A 27,931-nucleotide genomic window follows, 5' to 3' on the forward strand; every position below is an offset into this window, starting at 1 on the left:
ATTAGTACCCATATACCTAAGTATTAGATATAGAGTGGAATCAGTTTGGAAGACTAATGCAAATACAGGTCCAATATCATATCAACATTGCAAAACATTTCCTTGTGCTTTATAAAATAAAAGTCATATGTTTGCTGGTATTTTATGAATGCTGTGCACTTTAAGCTGAGGAAGACTGTTTAGCTTGTCGTGTTTTTCGTGATCTTCAAAGTATTTCCACTAACTTTTCTTTTGTAAAATTTCCAAAGGGTTGTACGGAGAGGTTTGTCTCTAGCCCTGAAGAGGTAATGGATGTTATTGATGAAGGAAAGGCAAACCGTCGTGTAGCTGTCACCAGTAAGTAGCTGCTCTTTTGACGTGTCCTGTAAACTCTACCTGGGCTTGGGTGTTTTGATACATTGAAGTTTGAGCATTAATGTTGGCCATGGAAGTTTTGAAAGTTATTTATGATTTGTTATGATTATGATTAGTTCCTGCACAACACGCTGTTTTATGACTGATGTTCTTTCGCATATACTGTGTGAATATTCCTTCTGAAAGGACAACGGCCAAATGTTTCTGAAACATACTTTTAACTGTTTTTCTTCAAGAACCATAGTCCAATTTATTGTGGGTCATTTTTATTCATTACCTGCTTTGAGCCACCCTCTCTGTCTCAGTTGCATCTTCTGCCCCTCCATAAATCCACTATAATGTTTTGGCTGTAAAAGGTATAATATAAATGCAGGTTGGTGTTATATTTGCTTTTCTTCTAAATAAAGTGTTTTTTTTAGATAATAGATAGCCAAACTACTAAGCACTTCTTCACAGGCAATAAATAACAGAGAACTCATTTGACTCACATTGATTGTTTTGGAAAGTCTTTGCTCCCATTGGTCCAGCTGATGCTGTCATAGAGGCATGTGGAAAGATGAACAAAACTGCTGATTGATATTTTGTTTCCTAAGAGTAACAGGTAATGCAGAGAAGGCCTGTTATATCCGTTTGTGGGCAGGAGACACCGGATTAAATTTAACAGCTAGAAGCTTTCTAAAGATGATAGCAGAAATGCAGACAAAATATTTGCAAGGTTCAGCATATATCTCCAATGGACTGACCAGTATGAACTTGGAGGCTCCAAACAGGAGATAGGCAGCAATATCTTTATAACAACACTGAAAACTACAGCCAGGAAATGTAATTTTAAGACACAGATGAATGGCTGATAAATCAAATAATTTGAGGCTCTGCACACTCTGAAATCCAGGAAGTGCTAATTGGGAAGGACAAATTCACCATATTGCATGGCATAAACACTGCTAGAACACATGGAGCCGGCAAAGAGATGGATGAGGATGCGAACCAATCCAAACAGCTAGCCTTTGGTAGAGCCACGAGAAAGGCAACAGGGTTAAGTTACTAAAACAGCAACAAAAGAATATACTCGAGCTAGAGAGAATGGTGTGCAGTAACTGTGCACAGCCACTGGAATTCACAGACTGAAGGTACTATCCTGTATATGGAACACTTACTTAAAGGCCAGTCACTAGGAAGAGATGTGCGGAGCAAAAGAAGATGAAGATAGATGAGTCACCAGAGAAATTGTACGGAGGGGTAGGAAATAAAACCAAAACATTCCTACGTGGAAGATGCTGTTGGGTTTGACTACATAATTGACACATGAAGAAAGGTTGTTTCCCCTTGTGGTACTTGTCACCTCTCATTCTTCAAAACTCTAGGGAATACAGTCCCAGTTTTCCCAATCTCTATTCATGGAATTATTCCACCATCCTGGGAGCATCTGGTGAGTCTTTGTTGCACTCCTTCTGTGGCAATCATATCCTTCCTGAAATAAGATAACTTCAGACTGTACTCTAAGTACCGCCTAATCAAACTCATAGACAATTAAAGCAAGACTTCACCACTCTCCCATTCAAATCTTCTTGTGATAAATGCCAACATACTATTAGCCTTCCTGATAGCTTGCTGTACCCGCAAGTTAGCCTTCAACAACTTATTGACAAGAACACCCAAGTTCCTTTGCAGATCTACACTTTCTAACCCCTCACCATTTAAGAAACAAATGCATATTTGTTCTTCCTACCAAGGTAGACAACCCCACATTTTCTAATTTATATTTCATCTGCCATTTTCTTGCCCAATCACTAACCCTATCCCAATCCTCCTGAAAACATTTTTATATCTCCATTAAACACACATACATTCCTGCTGATCTCCGTATGATCTGCAAATTTGGAAATATTTCATTTTGTCCCCATGTCCATGTCATTGATGTATATTGTACATAGCTGGGGCTCAAGTCCTGATCCTTGCGGTACCCTTCTAGTCACAGTCTGCTGACTCAGGAATGGTCATTTACTCCTACTGCCTGCTTTCTGTCTGTTTGCCAATCCTAATCCATGCCAATGCATTACCTCCTTTCCCATGTGCATTAATTTTGTTAACCAAGTCAAAATCTTTCTGAAAATCCAAATATCCAAATCAATTGAATCCCTTTTATCAATTTTGTTATTAACATCCTCCAAAAACTCCACATTTCCAAACATGACTTTCTACATGCAAATCCATGCTGACTATGCACAGATTAATTTTATCCAAGTGTCCTTTGTCACATCCTTTATGATGAATTCTGGCATTTTCCCTGCTATTGACATAAAGTTGACAGGTCTGCAGTTCTCCATTTTTTTCCTTTGGTCATTTCTTGAATAGAGGGCTGACATTTGTAAGCTTTGAATCTGCAGGAATCATTCAAGTAGCTATGGATTTTGAAAGATGATCACCAAAGCTTTGACTATCTCCACAGTCACTTCCTTCCGTGTAACCTATCAGGTCCCAAAAAATATCAGTTTTCAACTCCATTAATTTATCCAGTTTCACCATTTTACTAATGCTAATTTCCATCAACTCCTCATTCTCTTGAGTCCCTTGGATCTCTAATTCTGGGAGATACCTTTCTCAGTGAAGACAGATAAAAATAATCACTTAGTTTATCTGCTTTCTTTCTTTTCCCCAATATAAATTCTCCTGAATCTGCTTTTAATGGATCTAATTTGGCTTAACCAAGCATTTCTTTTTTACGTACCTGTAGAAGCTTTTACAGTCTATTTTCATGCATTTTGTTACGTTTGCATTTATATTGTATTCCTTCTTTCCTTATCAGTTTCTTTGACCTCCTTTGCTGTAGTCTAAAACCTCAATCCTCAGTTTTATGTACTTATTTATTGTATCACTATTGACCAACATACCCCATATAAAATATTAACAGGACTAAAAATAAAGCTTATAAGAGAGGTCCAGGAAATGAAAGGAATAAAGGTGATTGCAAGAGTTCAGAGAGGCTAGAAATGGGGTAAATTCTGCTGTGGTGAGTTAAGAGGCTGGATGGATGGCTAAGAATTTGCTTGGTTCCATAAGACTTAACCATACCATAACAATAAATCAAAACTCCACTTGATTATTAGGAGAGATCAGACCAAAAATGGCAAAGACAAAAGTTTTCAGCAGACTCGATGCCAGTAATGACCACTGAAATGTGAAACTGGACAGGGAGTCTTTGACAACAAGGTGTAGAGCTGGATGAACACAGCAGGCCAAGCAGCATCAGAGGAGCAGGAAAGCTGATGTTTCAGGTCTAGACCCTTCAGACCAGCTGCCCAATATGCATCAACTTGCTATTGCCTGATACAACATGTTTAAAGTTAAGATTACTCCACCATGCACTCTCTCCCACCTAAGATTTATCAGCAGCAATTTGGGTACTGTTTTTAATCCTCTTGCATTATGTAGGGGCCAGATTAAAATCCTCAACATTGCTTGGCTTCCAATGTTAACAAATGTTAATGTTTTTAACAGAAAAAACACTCCACAAACTGGTGGAATTCTGTGTTAGGTGAACACGTTGGAATCTGATGAAATTTTACCGTAGCTCAGAGAGGAGAAGATGCTTTGGCTTTCCTACTGAGCAAAGCCCATTGGGATGTCTTTGCCTGTTGACAACATCCAACACACCTTTTAGATGGTACATGTTCCTGTGCCTTTTGCCTTAAGGTGTGCCAGAATGTTTTCTTAGCAGAAGTAGATGAGATCTACAGGGATTGCAAAGGAGCAGTTAGAGTGACAGATCACCCACATTTGGTGTAAATGATGAAGCTCATGACAGCCAATTATATGAAACAATGGAGAGAACCAGAAAAGCTGGGACCAAGTTAAATGCATTGCTGAAGTGACTGAGTGTTAGTTCTCCAGAAAGGTGTGCATCCTGGATGGAGTTGAGCCAATTCCAGACTGAATCATGGCTAGATTTGGAATGGAAGCCCCAAGACAAGAGAGTTAAGAACTTTTCTTGGTGTGATCCAGTAGTTGAGGTCCTTCATATCGCATATATCAGATACACAGCCACAGGAGATGATGAAAGAAAATGCAGAGAATCAGTCATCAGATTCACACGATAGGAGTTTCAACAAACACAAAATAGTAAAATGCAAAGAGACAAGTCTGTCATGCTATGATCACAAGAAACCTGTCAAGTTGCAAGTAGATGTTTCAATAAAAGGACTGGGAGACACCTTGATGCAAGAAGATATACTAATAGCATTTGCTTCAAAGTCTCTAATCTCAGCTGTTTGCAGAGTCATTTTCAACCTGCACCCGAGCTGGAAAATCAGAAAAGATTATCGGTAACAGCACTGGAAACATCACTATTCAGTAAGACAACATTAGCGACAGAAACAACAGGGAACAACAAATGCTGAATCTACAAGATGGAGGAACAACATCTTACCATGTAAGCAATGCCATGAACCTTCTTTGGAAAAAAAATGCACACAACAAAAGATTATAAAAAGGAGATCAGTTTATTTCCAAAGCAAAAATAGATTGGTAATTTTCTTCCAGATTAGAAAATCTAATGACTGGAACTGTTATAGTGAGAGGAGTACTGTGTTTCAAAAGAAAGAGGAATGCTGTGGAATATTGTATTGCCTGTAAAAAGCTAGGAATTAGCTAGTGAGGAACCGATGTTTGTGGGATAAGTGTTCCAGTGGAGGCTGCATTCATGGCTACAATGTGTTGCAAGGTTTGTGCACAACAAGTCACTGGCCTAGGCAGTCTTTTGACCAGGTAAGCAGGACAGTTGTGTTAAAGACAAGGAGCTCTTATCTATCCAAGGTTAAACTGCAGTAATTCCCTAGATATGGGAACCTAAAAGGCAACCAAAACTCATAACAATACAATAACATGATATTGAAGCACAATATTTGCATCTTGCATTTCTGATTCACTTGTCTGTCTATGGTTTTTGGGTCTTTCATTCATGCCTTTGTTATCTCTATTTTTACCAGTGTAAGTCACTACTGGCTGGCCTTCCTCTTTCCACCCTGCAGTAGCTTGTTTTCAATGACCGCATTGCTCCAATTTATTCCTGTTCACCTGTATATGCCTGTGCTCACCGAATCACACTGGCTCCTGGTTAAGCACATCTCAATTTTAAAATTTTTCATTCTTGTCTTCGAATTCGTCTATTGGCCTCTCCAATTCCTAACTCTGTAATCTTCTCCAGGTCCCCAACCTCTCAGATATCTTCACGTCTAATTCCCGCCTCTTAAACATTCCCATTTTAATCTCTCCATCAATTGCCTAGGCCATGAGCTCATACAGTTTATTCCCTCAAACCCTTTGCTTCTCTATCACACTTTTCTTCTTAAAACATACCTCTTTAATTAAACTTTGGTCATACCTCCTTATGTGGCTTGGCATCATATTTTTGTTTATAATGCCTCTGTGAAATGCCTTGGGCGTGTTATGTTAAGGGAGCTATACAAATACAAGGTACTGGAGATTAGGCGAAAAAGAAACTTTACTCATTCTATGGCTTTATCGGATGAATTGTAAATCAGAAAAGCCAAGACCCTATTGATTCTTTCAGATATGCATGAATTAATGGGAGTGTGTTTTTTTATGCATCCCCTCCACCCTGAAAGGTTCCATATCTTTATGTAGCTCAGGCAGGCAAAATTCAGGCACCTCTGTTATAAAGCATACCTGGAGTGGTAGCGGACTAATACTCAAAGCAGAAAGCTTTACACTGATGATCACATTTTGTGAGCATTTCCCAGCAGAAAAGTCTTCCAAGTAATTCAGAATTCTCACCTTTTAATACGAAATCCTCAATGAGTAAAAGAAAAACAGTCAAGGTTGAGCAGCATGAACAGCACCTAAAGGGAAAGTAGATTGCTTCTCTTACTTTATTAAATTACTGCTAGCTGCAGCATTGTGATACGCATATGGGTTATTCCCTAAGTTACTCAAAGAAACAACCTTCGTGGAGAAACAGAGGTTCACTATATTTCTTCTAATGGGCCACCATTTTTCTAAGACCATGGTCAGGCTGAATTCTCAGTTATCCCAGTTTTCTTTAGGGTCACATCAACAAAACCTTTGATTGTAATTTTAAACAATTTGCCTTACTCGAGCTTCTTTGTTGTTACTGCTGCCCCAATTTAATTCTTTCTTATGAGCCAGACACGCACCGAGTCACTTGCAGCCAAATATAAACGTGGTATACATTTCCTTTTCAATTTGTCCTACCTGGGTGTGGGTATGGTGATGTTGTTGATACAATGATGTTGGTTGTCATTTGATAGAACATTACGACATAAAAGGAGACCATTGAACTTTTTATGTTGTTTGCATTCTTTACAAGAACAGTCCAGTCCCCCGATCTTTCCCCATAGCCCTGCAATTTTCTGCCATTTAAATATTTATCCAATTAACTTTTGAATCTCGCTCAATAGTGAATAAACAAGTAAACAGTTGACTCTTCCAATTAACTTTCTTTCTTGTCTACACAGATATGAATGAACACAGTTCTCGAAGCCACAGCATCTTTCTCATTAATATTAAACAGGAGAACATGGAAACAGAGAAGAAACTCAGTGGCAAACTATACCTTGTAGATTTAGCTGGCAGTGAAAAGGTGAAAGATACCTTCTTTGGTTTTTAATCATGATGCAGTGATTTTGGTTTAACTCTTAGCTGTGAAGAGAAATCAAAGCTGTGTGACTCTCTGCCCCATTGCCTTTATTGAAATCAATAGCACTGCACAAGATGCGCTCAAAAATGCTTTTGTCTTTATGGGAATACAATTCGACTAAACTTAAAATAGTAGGCTGCTAAACAGAAATGAAGCCACTTACTCAGCTTTTAATCATGGATTCGTTGCTGCTCAATTTGTTAAATCATTGATTCATTCTATAAACTCTTTATTCTAATGGAATACCAGACTGGATAATTAAATTGGATTTCTTGGGAGTGTCTAAATTTTAAGTGCTGACTTGTTGCCTTTAAACAAAACCAATTGTGTACCATAGTAAGTTATCAGTGTTGCAAATAAATTTTGCATTTACAGAAGCCCTTTTCTTTCTCCACATTCATTGCACCGTATCTTTATTTATTGTGTCATCATTCAGCTGGCCTTGAACTCTGTAGTTTTCCTTTGTGCAATACAGGAATTGTTGCAAATAACAGCCAAAATAATTAAAACTTCAACTACCTTTTTGACTGATTTTTAAAAAAAATCAGTCATGGTATGTTTTGACAGAGCTCAATCTAATCAACTTAATACCCATATGCAAAAAAGACTTAAGCTAGTTAGTCAAAATATCTTCATGCCAAATTGATTGTATCTGTTCACTCTAGGTCAGCAAGACTGGAGCTGAAGGAGCTGTCCTTGATGAAGCTAAAAACATCAATAAGTCCCTTTCTGCTCTGGGGAATGTAATTTCTGCCCTGGCTGAGGGAACTGTAAGTCTTTTTAATGCGTTATAATTTGTGAAATTTGTATTTATATTGTGATTTTGCCAATAGTTAATATTGCTAAGTTAATATTTAATCAAAACACATCACATTGGAATGACATTATCTGATTGATAAGGAAGGATTAATGCATAATGATGCGATGGATAACTATTCCAACTCTCATACACTATCAAGGGAGAACAGATCAAAACCTCATAAGTTGATGGAGATTTATTAAAAACACTACAACATTTTTAAAAATTCATTCGCAGGATGAGGGCATCACTGGCTAGGCAACATTTATTGCCCATCCCTAATTGCCCAGAGGGCAGTTAAGAGTCAACCACATTGCTTTGGGTCTGGAGTCACATGTATATGGCAGTTTCCTTCCCTAAAGGACATTAGTGAACCAGAGATAGTAGGACCAGGTAAGGATGGTAAAGGAAATTAGTCAACCAGATGGGTTTTTCTCCCAACAATCGGCAATGGATTCATGGTCATCATTAGACTCTTAATTCCAGACATTTATTCAATTCAAATTCCACCATCTGCTGTGGTGGGATTCAAATCCAGGTCCCCAGAACATTATCTGGGTCTCTGGATTAACAGCCCAGCAATAATACCACTAGGCCATTGCCTCCCCTTGCAATTGAATAATTTGATTTTCAAGTAGTAAAATCATGAATGAATATATTATTCCAGCTTATAATTGTCAAAATGGAACCATAAATCAGATGATCATTTGAATAATAGACTGATCATAATTATATGATCATGAATTAACTTTAGTAAATGATCATAATTAACTTCAGTATAAAACTTGTATCAATTTGTACAATAGTTTTGCATGATTGCACATTTGTCATGAGACATTGCAATGTGTGTTCATTGATGACATTAAAACAGTGCAACCTTGATAATTGCATTTTTGTGTCCATTGCCTTTACTTCTAGTGAAGAGATAACTAAAGACTCTTGGGTACTTAGCTCACAATTGTCTATTCTTTAATCATTTGTGTAATGATAAAAGTTCTAAGCTGGATTTATCTTTGAGAGACCAGCCTTAGTCTGGACATAGTAAGTGCATTGAAGAGATTCCAGACTATAAATTTCTTTTTTGCCTGATGTAAGGTATGAAGCTTTAAACCAGACTGTTTAAGGGAAATATTGTAATATAGGATACCTAGAAAACTCAAGTCTTTCTTTCTTTTTCTCAAATTTCCATATACATCTGATTTAAGAACATAAGAACGTAAGAACTAGGAGCAGGAGTAGGCCATCCGGCCACTCGAGCCTGCCCCGCCATTTAATAAGATCATGGCTGATCTTTTTGAGACTCAGTTAGACTTACCCGCCCACTCACCATAACCCTTAATTCCTTTACTGTTCAAAAATTTATCTAGCCTTGCCTTAAAAACATTCAGCGAGGTAGCTTCAACCGCTTCACTGGGCAGGGAATTCCACAGATTCACAACCCTTTGGGTGAAGAAGTTCCTCCTGAACTCAGTCCTACATCTGCTTCCCTTTATTTTGAGGCGATGCCCTCTAGTCCTAGTTTCACCTGCTAGCGGAAACAACCTCCCTGCCTCCAACTTATCTATTCCCTCCATAATCTTATATGTTTCCATAAGATCTCCCCTCATTCTTCTGAATTCAAATGAGTATAATCCCAGCCTACTCAGTCTCTCCTCATAATCCAACCCTCTCAACTCTGGAATCAACCGAGTGAATCTCCTCTGCACCCCCTCCAGTGCTAGTATATCTCTTCTGAAGTAAGGGGACCAAAACTGCACACGGTACTCCAGGTGTGGCCTCACCAGGACCCTATCCAGCTGCAGCATAGCCTCCCTGTTTTTAAACTCCATCCCTCTAGCAATGGCAGACAAAATTCCATTTGCCTTTTTAATTACCTGCTGCACCTGCAATCCTACTTTTAGCGATTCATGCACAAGGACACACAAGTCCCTCTGCACTGCAGCGTGCTACAATTTTTTACCATTTAAAACATAGTCAATTTTGCTGTTATTCCTACCAAAATGGATGACCTCACACTTATCAACATTGTACGCCATTGATTTGCGTCATCTTCGCTGATAAATATGAGCCTAGTTCTTTTATACATTTTCTGCAAAAATAGCCCTATTCACTGTCCAATTGACGATGAATTGAATAGTGCTTATTGTCATTCAAATAATGCTCTTCTATCCTTGTTCTCTATTCTAGCCTTCAGAGAAGTGCATATAAGATATAATTTTATAGCAACAAGCATGTCAGTTAATCTGAAGTATTGAGTCATTGAAAGGAAAAATACTGTGGATGTTGAAAATCTAAATTATAATTAGAAAATGCTGGAAATGCTCAGCAGGTCAGGCTAAACTGTGGAGAGCGAAACTGAGTTAACATTTCAGGTTGATGACCTTTCTTCTGAAGTTCTGGTGCAAGATCACAGACTTGAAACTTGATACATTTTTTGAAACAAGTCACATTATATTTATGGACAGGCTTCAGTTTATAAACATTTTTTCGGATCGCACTGTTATGTTGGACTCAGATCAATTACTTATTGAGATCTGGATTGGACGGATTTAGATCCGAACCTTTAAATAAGCACACGCACATAATGTTCACTCAAAAAATGCACTAGATGCTATCATTTGCTAATGAAATTAACCCCTAAAATATGTTAACATCAGCACGAGAACATGGGAAGAAGGTTCAGGAGAAGGAAGAAAGTGAATATTTAGGGATACAAAATATACTGGTTGTTGCAAAATATTGAAATCAAGAACAAAAACTTCAGTCAGGTAATATCTGAAAAACCCAAACCTGGGCAGGACTTACTCAGTTAATGGTAGGGCCCTGGGAGTGTTGTCGAGTAAAAAGACCTAGCGTCCAGGTTCATAGTTCCTTGAAAATGGCGTCGCATGTACATAGGGTGATGAAGAAGGTGTTTGGCACACTTGCCTTCATTGATTAGAACATTGAGTATAGGAGTTGGAACGTCATGTTGCAGCTGTACAAGACATTGCTAAGGCCACTTTTAGAATATTGAGGACAACGCTGGTTGCCCTGATATAGGAAGGATGTTAAACTAGAAAGGGTACAGGAAAAATTTACAAGGATGTCACCGGAACTAGAAGGCTTGAGTTATAAGGAGAGGCTTTGACAGGCTGGGAATTTTTTCCCAAGAGCGCCGGAGGCTGAAGGGTGACCTTATAGAGGATTATAAAATCATGAGGAGCATAGATGAAGTGAATAGCCAAAGTCTTTTTCCAGGGGTTGGGGTGTCCAAAACTGGAGGGCATGGGTCCAAGGTGAGGAAGGAAAATTTTAAAAGGAACTTGAGGGGCAACTTTTTCACACAGAGGGTGTTGCATGTATGGAGTGAGCTGTCAGAAGAAATGGTAGAGGTGGATACAGTTATAACATTTAAAAGGCTTCTGGATGGGTACATGAACAGGAAGGGTTTAGAGGGATATGGGCCAAATGATGGCAAGTGGAGCTAGTTCAGTTTAGGAAACCTGGTTGGCATGGACGAGATGGACTGAAGGATCTGTTTCTGTACTGTATGACTCTATTTGTAGATCCGAAGTGTACATTAAATATAATTATGTCTCTTTTCCCCTATTTCCCATCTAGCCTTTAAATCTCCTGCCCCACGCCAAGTTATACAATATTTCCCAGTATAACCTTTAGCAAATGAATGGATGACCATGCTTCCAAGTGCCTATAGGCAAAACTTTTCTTTCCTTTCCCCATTTCTCCCTCCATTTACCTCCGTAAAATTCAACTTTTGGAAAACCATTTAATGATATTGTATTGTATCATTGTACTGAAAACCCACAGAATAATGTACTTGAAACATGAAAATTATACATTGAATTTGCAGAAAATAGATTAACATTTTGCAATTTCAAATCAGCTGCAAATCAACATATTTCAAGACGGGAATATTTTGCAGGGCTAAGAGGAAAATGCAGGGAGTGAGTTGAATTGAAAGGATCTTTCAAAGAAGTAGCACAAGCATGATGGGCTAAAAAGCCCTTTCTTTTGTGCTGTATCAGTCTATGATACTATGAGTATATTTTCTTTGTTCACAGAAAACACATGTTCCATATCGCGACAGTAAAATGACCCGAATTCTACAGGATTCTCTAGGTGGGAATTGCCGCACTACCATAATTATTTGTTGCTCACCCTCCAGTTTTAATGATGCTGAAACAAAAACCACCCTTATGTTTGGCCAAAGGTAGGAATCTCATCTAAACTGGCTTTTTGTGCTTAAAGTGAATTCACGTGATAATGACAATGACGATTAAGCGTGACTGTAGTGTCATAGTTTGTCATTACTGAATTGCTGGCAACTTAGCTAAAAATAGATTATGAGTTCTTTTGTGAACTAACTTTTTATTTAAAAATAATCCAGAATTCAGCACAGAGATCCACCCTGTTTTGTGGGTTTTTGAACTGTGTGTTTAACCAGGTAAGTATTTGGACCTCATGACCATATTTATTTCATTGAATTCCTACAGTTCAGGTCTGCACTGAACTTCCAAAGAGCCTCCCACCCAGATCTAGTCCCCCATATTATCCCTGTAACCCCACATTTACCGTGGCTAATGCACCCAGCCTGCATACTATGGGGCAATTTAGCATGGCCAACCCACCTAACTCACACATCTTTGGACTATGAGAGGAAACCCATGCAGACACAGAGAGAACGTGCAAACTTCACACTGACAGTTGCTTAAGGCTAGAATTGAGCCTAGGTCCCTGGCGCTGTGAGGTAGCAGTGCTAACCACTGAACCACCTAACTGTCCTAATTTAATAAACAAAAAAATGAAAAGGTTTTTGGTGTGAATGTGGCCAATTAATATTTTTAATCAGTATGAAAGATCTTAATAGCAAAGCTGATCAAATAATTGGATCAGTTTTGACAAGTAATTTAAACAAATTCTTGAGATTTTACAGAGATTAGTGCAGGATTCTGTCTTGGATCACAGCATGTATCCAAGCGGTTCTTTTCAGATTCAGGTAAATATAGTTAAGAGAAGGCTCATCTAACAGCAATTTGCTTAAATATGAATGTTTATTAAGTAATAATAATGATTATAGTGATAATAATAAATGGAAGAGAACAGAGATAAAGCAGCAAGTCTCACGCCCTCTTGCCCGTTGGGGACCCCTCGATCAATGGCTGGTCTGGAGGCTGACGTTGTTCCTGGCACAGTTCACAATCCTGGTCCGAAGTGAAGTCCAGCGACTTGGAACAAAACCTACTCTGTCTTATACAGTGTAACAAACAGCCAGCACAAAGAAAGCAGGTACAGAAAGACAAAACTGCTGGCAAGTATAGAAAACACAGGATGGCTGCAAGTGTTGTCTTTGGCTCATAAAGGAATGTTTATAGGATTCATTAAAGGTCATGCAGCTTGTCAAGTATCATTCCACACTTGCCCAGCCTATTTTCCCATCCTGTACAATCTGTTTTCCTATGCAGCTGCCGAATATCATCATTACTTTTTAGTCCTTCACCCTATCCTATACAGATTCTGTATAAAATATTGTTGGTAGTTATGATCATCTGAGTTTCAATGCACATGCACGGGAGGTTTTAGAAAGTAGTCACAAGGATGATTCAGAGCCTGGAGCTCTTAATCATCAAGAGGGGCAGAGCATTTTTTTCAATGTATTGATTAGTTTGGGGAAGTATTACCTAAACCAAAGAGTGCCAAATGCATTTGTTTAAGGGAAGTTGGATTGGACAAATCTAATAGATTTTCAAAGAAAAGCCTGCTTGGATAGACAGAGTTGATGCAAAGGAGATTTGGTGGTTGTTAGCTCATACAATATATCCCTATGTTCTTCAACTCCTTTCTGGAGGGAATGTCACAATAAACATTGATTTTCTAACACGATCCCTCAAGCTAGGTTGCTCAGTTACCATCTACACTGGCTTCCCAATTGCAGTTTGCAATTCATTATTAAAATTATTGATCTTCTGCATTGTGTTGACTGGTCAATTATGTAGGTGCTAATCTACTAGTTTGAAAGATCAATTGAAATCTGTAAGGAATTCATCTTACATAACCAGCTTTGCACAGAAAATTTCTAACTAACATTTGGAACTGCATTTTGCCCTTTGAGGTGCAAATCAGGAGTAACGTCATATCTTAGCTACTCAGTAGTCAGAATTTTCCCCCCGAGAGTCAGGAGTGGGTTGGGGTTGAGGCCTCCTGAAACAAGGAAGAGGTGGAACCAGAGGCAGCACCTTCCAAACCCGTGAACTCTGCCACCTAAAAGAACAAGGGCAGCAGATACATGGGACCACCACCACCTGCAAGTTCTGCTCCAAACCACTCACCATCCAGACTGGGAAATAAATCAGCGCTCCTTCAGTGTCGCTGGGTCAAATTTTTGGACAGTCATTGTAAGAGCACTGTGAATATAACCCCCCTCCTCCAATGGATAGAAGAAGCTCAAGAAGATAACTGGCCAACACTTTCTGGGAGGCATTCAAACGTTTACAATTAGTGTTGGCCACTTGTGTAGACATCCTGTAAACCAATAAAAAATTAAGGCCAGATGCTAAGGTAGCCTCCATTTCCTGAAACATCACCCCTGCTCTGTAATGATTGTGAGGCCCCCTAAACCTAAAACCACAGTCCTTTAAATGAATGACTTCCAAGGCCCAGTGCCCCTCCAATTATCACCATGTTCCTGCCATATCTTTTCATAACCTCCATTCACCAAACCTCCATGTCCTCAATCACTCCTTCAACCCACCATGCCCACTCACCCACCCCCTGCCCCTGCCATGCATGCTCATCAAATATCCACCATGTGTGGAGTATTTGAACCCTATAACAACATTCGGAAATCTTTGAGATGTTGCTGAAATTGTCAAGCTGATTCAAAACGTAATCCTCTTAAGTAGTTATGAGACTGTCAAAGACAATACACTAATTCGATCCTCTTAAGCAATCATAAAACTGTCAAGCTGAAATAAACTCTCAAACTGCTACAGCTGCAACATCCTAGTTGATCTGAATCCATTAGTGGAGTTTGGAGGTAAGCCAAACATTTATAATAGGATTATATTGCACAGCTGTTTAAACAAAACTACCAGAGCCATTGTTAAGATGCTCATCCAGACTGATAACATTTAAAAAAGAAATTGGATCTTCAAATAATAGCTGAAAATTATGACAAGATTTAAAGTCTTAAGACATTTACTATAATGAATGAAAGACCACATTAATTAACCATTAACTTTGTGGGTAATTTAAACAACAGAAAGAAGTGCTATCTTTAGCACAATTCACAATCTTCAAGGAATTATAGTTTTTATAGCAAGCAGTCTTCAGTTGTTACCTGCTCCAAATTGATTCACATTTCACTATTTCACTAAGTAGAACTTTAGGAGACCACTCAGAGGTGTGTTCCCTTAGATTTCTGAAAGTTTCCTAAATGCAATAGCAGCAGTAAATCCTGTTGTAGTTATTCCTACCTTCTGGCCATTCCAATTCAAATCTTTAGGAATGCTTGGATGGTTGAGAGATGCAGTTTATACAGCACAACAAAGAACTACGAATAGGCTGAATAATGCAGATGTTGGAATGGCAAAAAAAAAGCTACTGAATGATTCCATGATCTTTGCGATCAAGAGATATATCAGCGAAATAGTGAGTCTGTGCTGAAAAAATGGGAGCATCCTGTGCAACAAACTTGTGATTGATGCATCCTGTAACCTTAGCCATTCTGTTACTAGTTACTTCCTCAGGAGGGTGGGTGAACTCCCAAGTTGCAGGTTGGTCATTCTTAGTTAGAAGAGAATTTTGGATAATTCATTGAGTAGACAGCATGTTTGTTTAGTGAAGTTACTTCACATGTACCAAAGTGAATAGTAGTTTGGCTGTTATTGAAGTGTGCAATGCATAATTCTCATCAGTCCCTTGGTTTGAGGAGAATTTCTTCAGCCCATTGATTTTAATGAAGTAAAATTCTCTTTGTGAATTATTGCTCCTAACAGAGCCAAGACCATCAAAAATACTGCATCTGTCAATCTGGAGTTGACAGCAGAGGAATGGAAGAAGAAATATGAGAAGGAAAAAGAGAAAAACAAGTCATTGAAGAATGCTCTTCAGCATCTAGAGATGGAGCTAAACAGATGGAGAAATGGTAAACTCATCAAAGCTGGAATTAATCTGAGGCTATTAACAATTAAGTGCAGTGTAATGGACAGGGAATCTGGGACCAAGCATAGTATTCACAAGGGGATTTATCGAAATCTACTATTTATTGGTGACAAATTTCCTCAGAATTTCTGTGTAAGTCCTTCTTCAGTTGATATTCTGTGCAATGCATGGCTTAATACTTTATGTCACTCTGTTTAAAGCAAACCATCTCCATAGTGTTGTTTTAATAATGGTGCTTAGTTATTATGTTCTACAGCACGGGGTGAATTCAGCAACACGAGTCAACTGTGCGTATAATTACTTCAAAATAATGTGAGTCATTTTGTTTTACCATTGTTGAAAATTTGAGCTATCCCAGTGAAATTGACACTAAATTTTGATGTCTGACACTTGTATCAGATCTATTATTTTACTGGCTTGCTCTTGACAATCTCACATTAAAAATAAGGTCTTATTTTGATTCCCCCACAGAACCCAAGTTTAAATGTTACTTTGTTTGTGCTGCAGAAATTGATGCACTGCAGCAACTTGCCAGGGCTTCTTTGTCAGCACATTCCAAAATCCTGACCTCTAAAATCTGAATGGACAAATGCAGCAGACCCAGGGAAATGCTACCATTTATAAGGTGCCCTCCAGATCATCATCCTGACTTGGAACTGTATTGCTGTTCCTTCACTGTCACTGGGTTAAAAACCTGGAACTGCCTGATTAGCAGCACTGTGGGTGTCCCTACATCACATGCTATCATTCAAGAAGATGGTTTTCCACCACCAATGGGGAGGGGGAAGGCGGAAGATAACAAAGTGGAGTTAAGGCCACAATAAGAACAAAATTGATTTTATTGTACGGTGAAGCAGGTTTGAAGGGGTAGATGGCTTTTTTCTGCTGCTACTTATTATGTTCTCATGTGACCTTCACAAGAGTATGAAGATGTATAGTTAATGCTGGCCTTGCCATCCCATGAATGAATAAAGCTACTCTCCTGGCATCCTTACATAGATGTAAATTTAATGTACTTTTGTAAAGGTGTACAAAAGTGCATTTAATAATTGAAATGTCTACAGTCATCCACGTATTACTGATATAGTTCCCTATGGCAGCTTGTTTATATTAAAGCTTCATTGTTCCCGTAGATCCAGCACTATAGCTGTAAGTTCAATACCTGAATGAGAATTGGCCTTGAATTCTTAAAACCTTTTGTTCCTTGTGTGATAAATTTTGGTAAACAAACTACTGGATTGAGTGAGTGTCACAGTAGAGAGGTTCTGAGATATTAATTAAGTTTAGCATTATTTGAAGCTGATGAACTATATATTGTTTTATACTTGCGTTGTGTAGGATTCGAATAATGCAAGTGTGTTATGCTGTAGGGTAGTACAAGGTTGTTTAATGTGAAAGAATATTTTAATTTAGATTTTTATTGATGAGTGCTTGCCATGCTGTTATCGAAGCAAAACTATAATAATTCCAAAACTATGAGTCCCTTCCTAATTATTAATTTACACTAACAAATTGTAGCAATTAGTTGTCTTCAGGAGAATAATAATGAATTCTTTGGCTTTGAGATGGAAAGAGGTTCATGTTGGATGAATGGATATCATTTGTGAACATGTCATCTTAGAACCAATTTTGGGATAAGGTTGGTTCTAAGATGACGTGTCGGGTAATTTAGATTAGAACTGAATTAACTCTTTACAGCAGATTTGTTTACTCAATGCAAGAGCCATGACTTTACTAATTTGACTTTATGAATGTGAGTGGTGGAACTGAGGCTAGGACCTGGGATCCTTCCTAGATTAATTAACTCTGAAAACAAATATCTTTATGGACATCCTGCCATTTCTTCATGAGTTTATAGAAAAAAGTCAGTCTCAAAACTGATTTTCTGATCTGAAATGTGATATTTTAACATGAGACCTAGAGAATTACGGGCCATAAGACTCGTAGTTACCTTTTACTGTGGCGTTTAGAACCAGATATTACACATGTTGTGCACTAAGTTCTTCCATACAAGGATTTATAATTTTTCATTGTAGTAATTGGTTGTGAATTCTGGATGTTTAAAAGAATTGTAAAAGTACAGCATCAGGTACCAGTATGATCAAGGAAGAAAGGAAGGAACAAATATTGTACAAAATGCTTTCACTTTGCTTGAGTGTAAGAAGAGAGTGGATTTAGTAGTATTCAGTATGACTGCTTAACCATTCAACAATAACAATCATTGTGTACAATGGTCGCAGCATATTCTTGTGTGACGGATGTAGACAGCCCCTTTGTACATCTCCTGGACATGCACAGAATTTCATATGGCAGATGTTGCTTGGCTATATTCACAGCAACTGTTTGTTTTATTGGAAACCTGATTTTACTTCCTGAGTTTTAACAGCTGAGACGTTTTAAATCCACTTTGCAGCAACATCCAATTAACCATTTTCATCGCTACATGAAGTAAACGCCTGTAATTACCTTATTATTATCAAAAGAGAGAGCTTCCTAAATATGCGGGTAGATAAACAGAAGGCAAGAAGAACAAAGCAAGCCAGGCAGCATCTGGAGGAAAGGAGCAGTCAACGTTTTGAAGGGTAATACCCAAAACATTGACTGCTCCTTTCCTCCGGATGCTGCCTGACCTGCTGTGTTCTTCCAGCCTCCTGTTGGTCTACCTGGATTCGAGCAGCTGCAGTTTTTTCTGCCTCCTTCCTAAATGTGCAACAAGAATACAACTCAATTCAGTCTTTCAAAAAAAAAATAGCTTTTTAAGTATAATTTCAGTTGTCTTTTGGTTTATCAAATCCATTTTGCTCTTTCATTCATTACTTGCACTTCATGAAATGAAAGATTTTCCTCTCCTTTTGCTTTGCACATAAATGGGCAGGTTGCCTTGCTATGGAAATCATTTGTCTCCATTCTAACATGCTTAATGTCCCTACAGGTGAATCCGTGCCTGAAGATGAACAAATTGATGCCAAAGACCAGAAGAACTTGGAGCCGTGTGACAACCAGGCAACCATTGACAATGTTGTTCCAGCATCCAAAATCACAGCAGGAGAGAGAGTGAAGTTAGAGGAAGAGATCAGTAATTTGTATAAGCAGCTCGATGACAAGGTTTGTGACTGATGACAGATTGGCCGCACATTACTCCACTGGTGCCTCAGTATGTTTTGCCCTCTTCTTCTGTTGTCGCAATATACCAGAATTTACTCATAAGCAACAGCAGGTTCATTATGCAGACTGTTATTAGTGCGCAACAAAACCAACAATTTGTGACAAGGAAGTGATAAATCATGGGTTGTTTATTGCCACAGATTGCTAACATCGTTATCATTGCAAAAATAGTAACTTGCCATCAAACGCCCCATGAGTTGTATTAGTTGCTAGGTTTGTATTGTAAACATAAATCAAAATTGCTGTTGATCAAAGGCCCCTACTAATCAGCTGAATTATAGACCACAAATAATAAACCTTGAAAGGCTAGAAAAGGAACAATTGAAACAATGGCATCTGACATCACTGATAATAAACCTCCTCAAAGTTGTTAAAGTTTCATTTTTTTCCCCTCACTATTCCTCTTTGAATATTATTAATCTTGCAATTTTTCTTTCCTTCTTTTAATCTCTTTTTCTGTAAATAATTGGATTTCATCTTTTTTTTCTTTGTTATTTGATTGTTTTTTTTCTGTTTCTGTCTTTTATTTTTATTAGATAAGGAGATGCACAATTGCCTTCGTTATTCATTAATGTCCCACGGTTTCTGTGTCAGATTGGTAGTGTCCTTAGTTCTGAGCCAGAAGGTCTGGGTTCAACTGTCACTTCCAAGTGAGGTGTGTCAAAATGTGTCAGAGCAGGTTGATTAAAAATCATGTTTTCACTAAAATCCTAGATGCTCCATTAAGCTTCTTATGAATTCCCATTTCTAGAAATTTGTTGTAGAAAAAGCTTAATGATAAGAAAAGAAAATCCCAAGCCATCTGCACTCCATGAAATGGCCCTATCCAGTAAAATCTGGGCTATTAACTTCTGATTTTGTTTTAAAGGTGTAAAGTTTAGAATGTTTGCTGTTTTTGATGATGAAAGGTGAACAACCATTGCGTTGTCCATGTGCTGTTCTCCAGTAAAGTAGATGTTTGCTAACATTGGTAGGATGGATGAGTTTATGGAAATCTTTATTTTCCAGTGTAGTTTTAGCCTAGTTTTACATGCAACTGGCCTTTTAAAGTTAAGTGCTACAAACATTAGAATGGTTGGTGCACTTGTTGCAAATCTGACTTAAAATAGCCTGTTCTGTAGATAGTGGTGAACACTTTGTAAATTCAAACTACAAGAGCATTTTCTAATGTTAAAGATTACTTCATTGTATTTTATAGTATGAACCTTTAGCATGTTTGACTGAAATTCCTTTTGTCATTATTTATGCTGTCTCTTAGATGAGTCAAGCATGAGCCTGACATTGAGATTCCCACAGCTGTATAGCTTAGATAGTGTCCAAGACCACACCATCATCATTCCTGGGTATGTCCTGTCCCATCAGGAAACCAGACCCAGGAGAAGTGGAGGTACAGTGGTAAACATTCAGGAGAAAATTGCCTAGTAATCCCCAACATTGACTGTGGACTGCATGAAGTTGCATGATATCAAGTCAAACGTGGGCAAAAATAAACGCATGGTGATTGATATCCACTGACCTCCCTCACCATGCTTCCCACCCCCAAATAGCTGATGAATCAGCACTCTTCCATGTTGAACTGTACTCTGGGTGGGAGTCTTCAACGTCCATCATCAAGAGTACCTCAGCAGCACTACTACTGACCAGGCTAAGCAAGTTCTAAAGAGCACCAGAGGAAAAATCTACTTGACATTGTCCTTATCAGTCTACCTCTCACTGATTCATCTGCTCATGACCGTTTCGTTAAGAGTGACCGCTGTGGTCCTCGTGGAGACGCAGTCCTTGTCTTCAAACTGAGAATAGCATCCATTGTGTTGTGTGGCACTATCACTGTTAAACAGGACAGACTTCAAACAGATTTAACATCACAAGTCTTGACATCCATGGGACACTATGGGGCCTTAGCAGCGGAAGAATTGTACTCCACCTAATCATGGATCGGCATACCCTCTGTTCCATCATTACCAATAGTCAAGAGATCAACCATGATACAGGAGGATATGTCAGGAAAACCGAGAAATAAGGTGTCAGTCTGGTAAAGTTACAATACTGTACAACTTGTATGCCAGATAACAGAAACATCATGCAATAGATAGAACTAAGTGATGTCACTACCAATGGATCAGATCAAGGCTTTGCAGTCCTATCACATCCAATCGTGAAAGGTGGTGCACAACAACTAGCAGGAGGTGGAAGCTCCACAGATATCTCCATCCCCAACAAGGGAGGAATCCAGCACATCAGTGCAAAAGATAAAGCTGAAGCATTTGCAACAATCTTCAGCTAGGAATGTCAAGTAGAAGAACAATCTTGCCTCCTTCAGGGGTCCCCAAAACTTAGAAGCCAGTCTTCTACCAATTTGATTCACTCCATGTGATATCTGCCCAACAATGTGGAAAATTGCCCAGGAATTTCCTGTGCACAACAAGCAGCACAAATCAAGCCAGGCCGATTACTGTCCCATTAGTCTACTCTCAACCATAAGTAAAGTGATGGAAGGGGTTGTCAACGGTCCCTTCGAGTAACACTTGAAACGGAATAACCTGCTTACTGATGCTCAGTTTGTGTTCTGCCAGGGTCACTTGGCTCCTGACTTCATTACAGCCTTCGCCAAACATGGACAGAAAGGCTGAACACCAGAGCAACGTGACTACCCTTGACATCCAGGCCACATCAAGGTCATGCATGGCATCAAGGAGCCCTGGCAAAACTGAGGGATCTGAGGAAAAACACTCTGCTGGCTGGAATCATAACTAGCATGAAGGAAGAAGGTTGAGATGTTGGAGGTCATCATCTCAACCCCAGGACATCTCTGCAGGAGTCCCTCAGGATCGTGACCTAGATCCAATCATCATCAGCTGCTTCATCAAGGACCTTCCATCATTAAGGCAGATGTGAGGATGTTTGCCAATGTTTACACAATGTCCAGCACCATTTGCAACTCCTCAGATACTGAAGCAGTCCGTGTTCATTTGCAGGAAGACCTAGGCAACATCCAAGCTTAAGCTGATAAGTAACCATTCGCATGACACGAGTGCCAGACAATCACCATCTCTAATGCGAGAAATTCTAACTATGTTCAATGGCATTACAATAACTGAATCCTTAATTATCAATATCCTGAAGATTACCATTAATCAGAAACTGAAATGGACTAGCTGTACAAATAAGGGAAGGTGATGGCCTAATGGTATTATCACTGGACTGTTAACCCAGAGACCAGGTAATGTCCAGGGTATCCAGGTTCTAATCCCACCACAGCAGATGTTGGAATTTGAATTCAATAAATATCTGGCCCTAAGAGCCGAGTGATGACCATGAATCCATTGTTGATTGTCGGAAAAACTCATCTGGTTCACTAATTCCCTTTAAGGAAGGACACCTGCCATCCTTACCTGGTCTGGTCTACATATGACTCCAGACCCACGACAATGTGGTTGACTCTGAACTGCCCTCTGGTCATTTAGGGATGGGCAATAAATGCTGCCTGGTCGGTGATGCCCTCATCCAGTGAATGAAAAAAGAAATGCAAATACTGTGGCTACAAGGGGAGGTCAGAAACTAGGGATTTGGTGATGAGGAGCTCACCTGCAGTCTCCAGTAACTATAGATGTGATGGAATACTCCCTATTTGCTTGGATGAGTGCAGCTCCAAGAACATTTCAGGCTTGACACCATCCAAGACGAAGCAGCTTGACTAATTGGCAACACATCCATAGGCAACTACTCCCTTCCTCACCAGTGCTCAGTGGCAGCAATGTATACAATTTGCAACAATGCATCAGTTCTCATCTGACTGCACCTTCCAAACCCATGACCACTATCACCTAGAACATAAGAATGTCAGTACTTGGACTGATGGAGGCAATTTAGTCCCTGGAGCCTACTTTGCCAATTGAAACGATCTAGGCTAATCTTATCTTGGTCTCAGCTCCACTTTGCTGCCAGTTCGTCATGACTCTTCAATCCATTGCTAATTGAAAATCTGCCTATCTCCCCTTTAAATTTACTCAATGTCCCAGCATCTATTGTTCTCTGAGGCAGTATCTACCAGAAAAGGTCCTGAATGGCTTAGAAGAAAACTCTAGAAGGAGAAAATGTCTGGAAGCTGAGGTTATGGAAAATCGTGCATTTGTTGCACGGAAAATGTTGAGATGTCAACAAGAGGAACCCTGTAGAAACTAATTACAGTTGTACCAAGGAACTTTGAAGTGGAGATGGGGGCCCTTCACTGAGGTTGGAGTATCTTTTTAAGACGGTTTTTGAGTGGAAAAGGATTGGATCGCTATTTCTGATATTTGTAATCATTCTTGTGTTGCGTAAAGTAGATTATATCTTTATTTCTCTCCTTGTGTGTCACAAACCTTGATGTTTCTTCTTTTGTCAAAAGTACACAGGCAGCCTCTTATGACTATGTCCAGTGGCTCGCTATCCATGGTAAACAAATAACAAAAATAAAACTTATGGTCTGTCAAGCCATGTTTCATCTGGAAACCTAACTTACTGAGTTTTACCATCAGTTGGGATCTTAACAATTGAAAATCAATGGGTGATAACGCTAGGAGTTTTATTCTCCAGCACTGAAATATTTCCTGTGTATGTAGATTATAGACAAACATTCCAGGAAGTCCATGTCAGTTGGGAATTTGGGATGCCGGCATAACCTGCTGTTGAATTTCCCTCTGATTTTTAATTTGTTTAGGATGAAGAAATCAACCAGCAGAGTCAGCTGACTGAGAATCTGAAGCAGCAAATGCTGGACCAAGAGGAGGTGAGTTGCTGAATCCAGTAACATCAATGCTTATGGCTGCTGAACCCATATGTACCAAGGTCAAAGGAATGGGAAAATGTAGGGATGAACTGTTAAAAGCCTTTAGAATTTGTATTAAATGCATTGATTCTCATGGAGCACCACTAGGACACATTTGCTTGAGGGGGATTTAATTGCCGGTTATCGGTTATCGTCAGTTATCACCGTGTTGACATTTTTCTACCGGTAAAACATCTTGAGCACCTTGCAGTTTCCATGACGGTCTTGGCCTGGCTAAAACTAATTCAAAAATGTCTGACAATTTCCAGCTGTTGGCTTCCACCAGGAGAGATTACGAGAAGATCCAAGAGGAACTGAACCGGTTGCAGTTGGAAAATGAAGCAGCTAAGGATGAAGTGAAGGAAGTGCTTCAGGCCTTGGAGGAACTGGCTGTCAACTATGACCAGAAATCCCAGGAAGTGGAGGATAAGTCAAAGGCCAATGAGCTGCTAACTGATGAACTGGCTCAAAAAACGGTAATTGCCTTGGTTTTGACGTTATAAAGTATAGAGTGAAACACCATGGAAACACACCTGTCAGTCCAGCCAGCCCATGCCGACCATGTTCTCAAACTAAACCAGTCCCACCTACCCATGTTCGTCCCAAATCCCTCCAAACCTTTTCTATTCATGAACCTATCCAAATGTCTTTTAGCTGTTGTACCTGGCAGTTCATTCCACACACAAATCACTGTGTGTGTGTGTAAAAAAAAAGTAGCCCCTCATGTCCTTTTTAAATCTTTCTCCTCTCACCTTAAAGATATGGTCCCTGGGAAAAGACCCTTATCATTCACTAATCTATGTCTCTCATGATTTTATAAACCTCATTAATGTCATCCCTCAACCTCCTACACTCTGTTTTTCCAGTCTATTTTTATATCTCGGACCCTCCATTCCCAGAAACATTGGGGCAAATCTTTTCGGAATCCTCTCTGGTTTAATAATATCCTTTGTTTAGAAGAAGAGCAGAAAGAGAGAAAATTGAGCAATTGTCCAGTCTTATCCCACAGCAGTGGTTTTCAGCTGGTGTGCCACAAGAACTGTCCAAGCATGCCATGGAATTTTGTACAAAGGTATTGAAAATCGATGTGAAACAAGCATTGTTCCATCTTAAAGCATTTTTTATCCAACCAAAATTACAACTCATGAAACTCATGAAAATTAATCATCAAATTAAAAACAAGGTGTCCATTTTCTGACCCTAAAACATGAATATTCTAAATACATGTGGCCAAAGGCAAAATTAAGATGACATGAAAAAGTGCGTGTTCCATGGAATTGTGTCTCAATGAAGTGTACCCATGTCAAGGATTGGGAACTACTGCATTAGATCTTGCTAGAGGAGCAGGTCCATTGCTGCAAGTAACAATTTAGGTCAAAGTACTGTCTGCAAAGCTTTACTGAAATAATACAACGTTAACACTAAAGGGAAGTTCCAATGGATTACTCCAAGTGTGCTGCAATGTCACATCATATTCGCCATTGTATGTAGGTGAGGGTGATGATGTCTCAAACGCTTGCATTCATAAATATGGCACTGAGGCAAATCAGTGGAAGGAGAATAGTGTAGGAATGCATTAGTAATTAGGAATTCTATAGTTAGGAGCATCATAGAAGTAGTTTTGTTCCCTGTGATGTGGTTTTTGTATCCCTGGTACCAGGATGAGGGGAGTGAGAGAGAGTGCAGATTATTGTGCAGATGGAAGAGTAAGAGCCAGAAGCCATTGGTTTATTGTGAAACCAATGACATACGGAGGAGGAGAGTTGAGTCATCAGGAATAAGGAGCTAGGGTAGAAGTTAAAGAGCAGCACCAAACATTGTAATCCTTTAAATGCCTATTAGATGTGTAAGTAAATAAGAAACCACATCAAAGGCATATCCTATTATTACAGCTTCTTAAAAGTATCTGTTGTGAGACAATTAATTTCAGAAGGAAGGAATTTGAAGTCGAGTTTTAAAGGAATGCAAGAAGTTGATGACTTGGGGAACAGTCTCTGACAGTGGTAGAAAACTTAACAAAAGGATTCACAATAGGTGAATCAGTCGGTCCTTTTTATTAGGAAAGCTTTTAGAGATAATCAGTTGGTGAAATATTAACAAGCGCTCGGTCAAATGCAAGACGTAGTCAAGCTTTGAAGTGCACTGCTCTCAATGCTAGATGATGGATAAGTTTCAGTAGTAGTTTTCAAAAGGAAATTAGATGATTACTTCAAGGAGAAAAATAAATTGCTGGGAAATTTAGAAAGAATGGGGACGAAAAGGACTGCTTTGAAAGGCCCAGGCACTGACATGATAGGCTGAATGGCCTTCTGTGTTGGCCTATTTTATGTATTTAAATAATATTTTTCACTTCTTTTGAAGAATTGAAATTATTTATTGAGCTATTCGTCATTTTAAACAATGGTGTCAAATGATTTTCTTTCTAACTTGCAGATTTTCATCAGTATTTATTTTTTTCTGCAGAATACTTTAGTGGTTGTTCAGAAAGAATTCAACCAACTCCAGGAGCTCAGTAACCACCAGAAAAAAAGAGCAACGGAGATACTGAATATCTTGCTAAAGGATCTGGGTGAAATAGGGGGAATCATTGGCAACAGTGAGGTAAAAATGGTAGGTTCCTTGAGAATATTCTTGAACATTTGATCTGGACATGAGTTAACAATATAGGAAGATAGGAAATAGAAACAGAAATAGCCATTTGGCTGGTGGTCTGTTGCACCATTCAAACAGATCCTAGCTAATCATGTATCTCTGTGTCAATTTGCCCTTGTATCTCCAAAGCCCCATTGATGTGTTTAGTCTCCAGAAATCTACCAGTTTTTGATCTTAAACATGCTCAATGATTGAGCTTTCATAGCCTTCTGTGGTAGAGTATTTGAAAGGCTCTGATTGAAGAAATTCCTCCTCACCCCATGTCTATGAGTTCTGTGCTTAGTACCAGGACTGTCCCCTGGTGTTATCCTCACCAGCAGGGAAACATCCTATATGTGCCTACCCAGTCACACCCTATAAGAATGGTCTAAATTTCAATGAGATCACCTGTCAGTCCTAAGTAGTCTAGCGAATACAAGCCCACACCTCACTTCATAATTCCACACCAGCGCTGAAATTCATATACCATATTTGTGCAATGAGCAGAAGATCCTTTTGCATGTCTGTAGCATTCTGTTAGTGATGAACACCACTTCAATTGCTACGCTCAAGAAGCGTGAAATAGCTAGTTTCACCTATTGCTCAATCCTGTCTGGTGCCTTAATGATCCAAGGCAATCTGATGTAGGCTGGGCACTTTTCAGGAGCAGAGTGACTGACCTAGGACTTTCTATGAGTTTTTGTGAAATACAATGAACAATGATCTGATCAACGTAGCCAGTATCTCACAGGATGTCTTTGATGCACCCCATTTCAGCATCAAGTTTGCTCAGTGAACAAGTGGCTTGGACCCTATTTCCAAGGTTTCCAATAAGGCCAATCTCATAGCATGTGGAACTGTAAGTTTCTCAATGTGTATACTGACCAATGAAGGTAAAATTGTGATGGCCAGTATTAGTCACCCCTCTGGCTGATTTCTCAGGATGAGGGAATTCATTCAGCATGGCCATTAAGATGCGTAAGGACGTTCTTGCATGCAGCTGCAAATTTAAATATCGCAAGCATATCATCTACATACTGGAAATACGCACAGGGTAGAAGGTTAGATGTTATTCCATTGAAGACGTATTTCTCGTGGAATCCAACAATGATGCTTGTGAGAGTGGAGCCTTGCAGGAATTCCATGACAACACCATCTGTTTGGGCATGGATAGTGTTGTTAAAACTGAGCTGAACTGCATGTGTTGCTGAGTTCACAAGTTCAACTACTGATTCATGTAGTTATGGCAGATCTAGCTCATCATAATACAACAGTGCAGTGCAGATGGCTGTGGCTTCCTTAATGGCACATGAGTAGATAGGCTAGCAATCTCAAA

At 39.1% G+C, this 27,931-nt stretch overlaps 1 protein-coding gene across 1 annotated transcript in view; it reads left to right on the forward strand.

The window, feature by feature from the left end:
* The window catches only part of LOC109919500 (kinesin heavy chain), a 165,067-nt gene that overhangs the window by 98,598 nt on the left and 38,538 nt on the right, over window positions 1-27,931 (forward strand). Inside the window, exons 7-15 of the mRNA XM_048598956.1 lie at window positions 249-336; window positions 6,849-6,973; window positions 7,696-7,800; window positions 11,894-12,042; window positions 15,827-15,975; window positions 18,925-19,097; window positions 23,857-23,925; window positions 24,234-24,440; window positions 26,428-26,574. Coding sequence (XP_048454913.1) covers window positions 249-336; window positions 6,849-6,973; window positions 7,696-7,800; window positions 11,894-12,042; window positions 15,827-15,975; window positions 18,925-19,097; window positions 23,857-23,925; window positions 24,234-24,440; window positions 26,428-26,574 — 1,212 coding nt within the window. The remainder of the gene's footprint in view (window positions 1-248; window positions 337-6,848; window positions 6,974-7,695; window positions 7,801-11,893; window positions 12,043-15,826; window positions 15,976-18,924; window positions 19,098-23,856; window positions 23,926-24,233; window positions 24,441-26,427; window positions 26,575-27,931) is intronic.

The sequence above is a fragment of the Rhincodon typus genome, chromosome 7, assembly GCF_021869965.1.
Source record: "Rhincodon typus isolate 14 chromosome 7, sRhiTyp1.1, whole genome shotgun sequence".
NCBI classification, from domain to species: Eukaryota; Metazoa; Chordata; class Chondrichthyes; order Orectolobiformes; family Rhincodontidae; genus Rhincodon; species Rhincodon typus.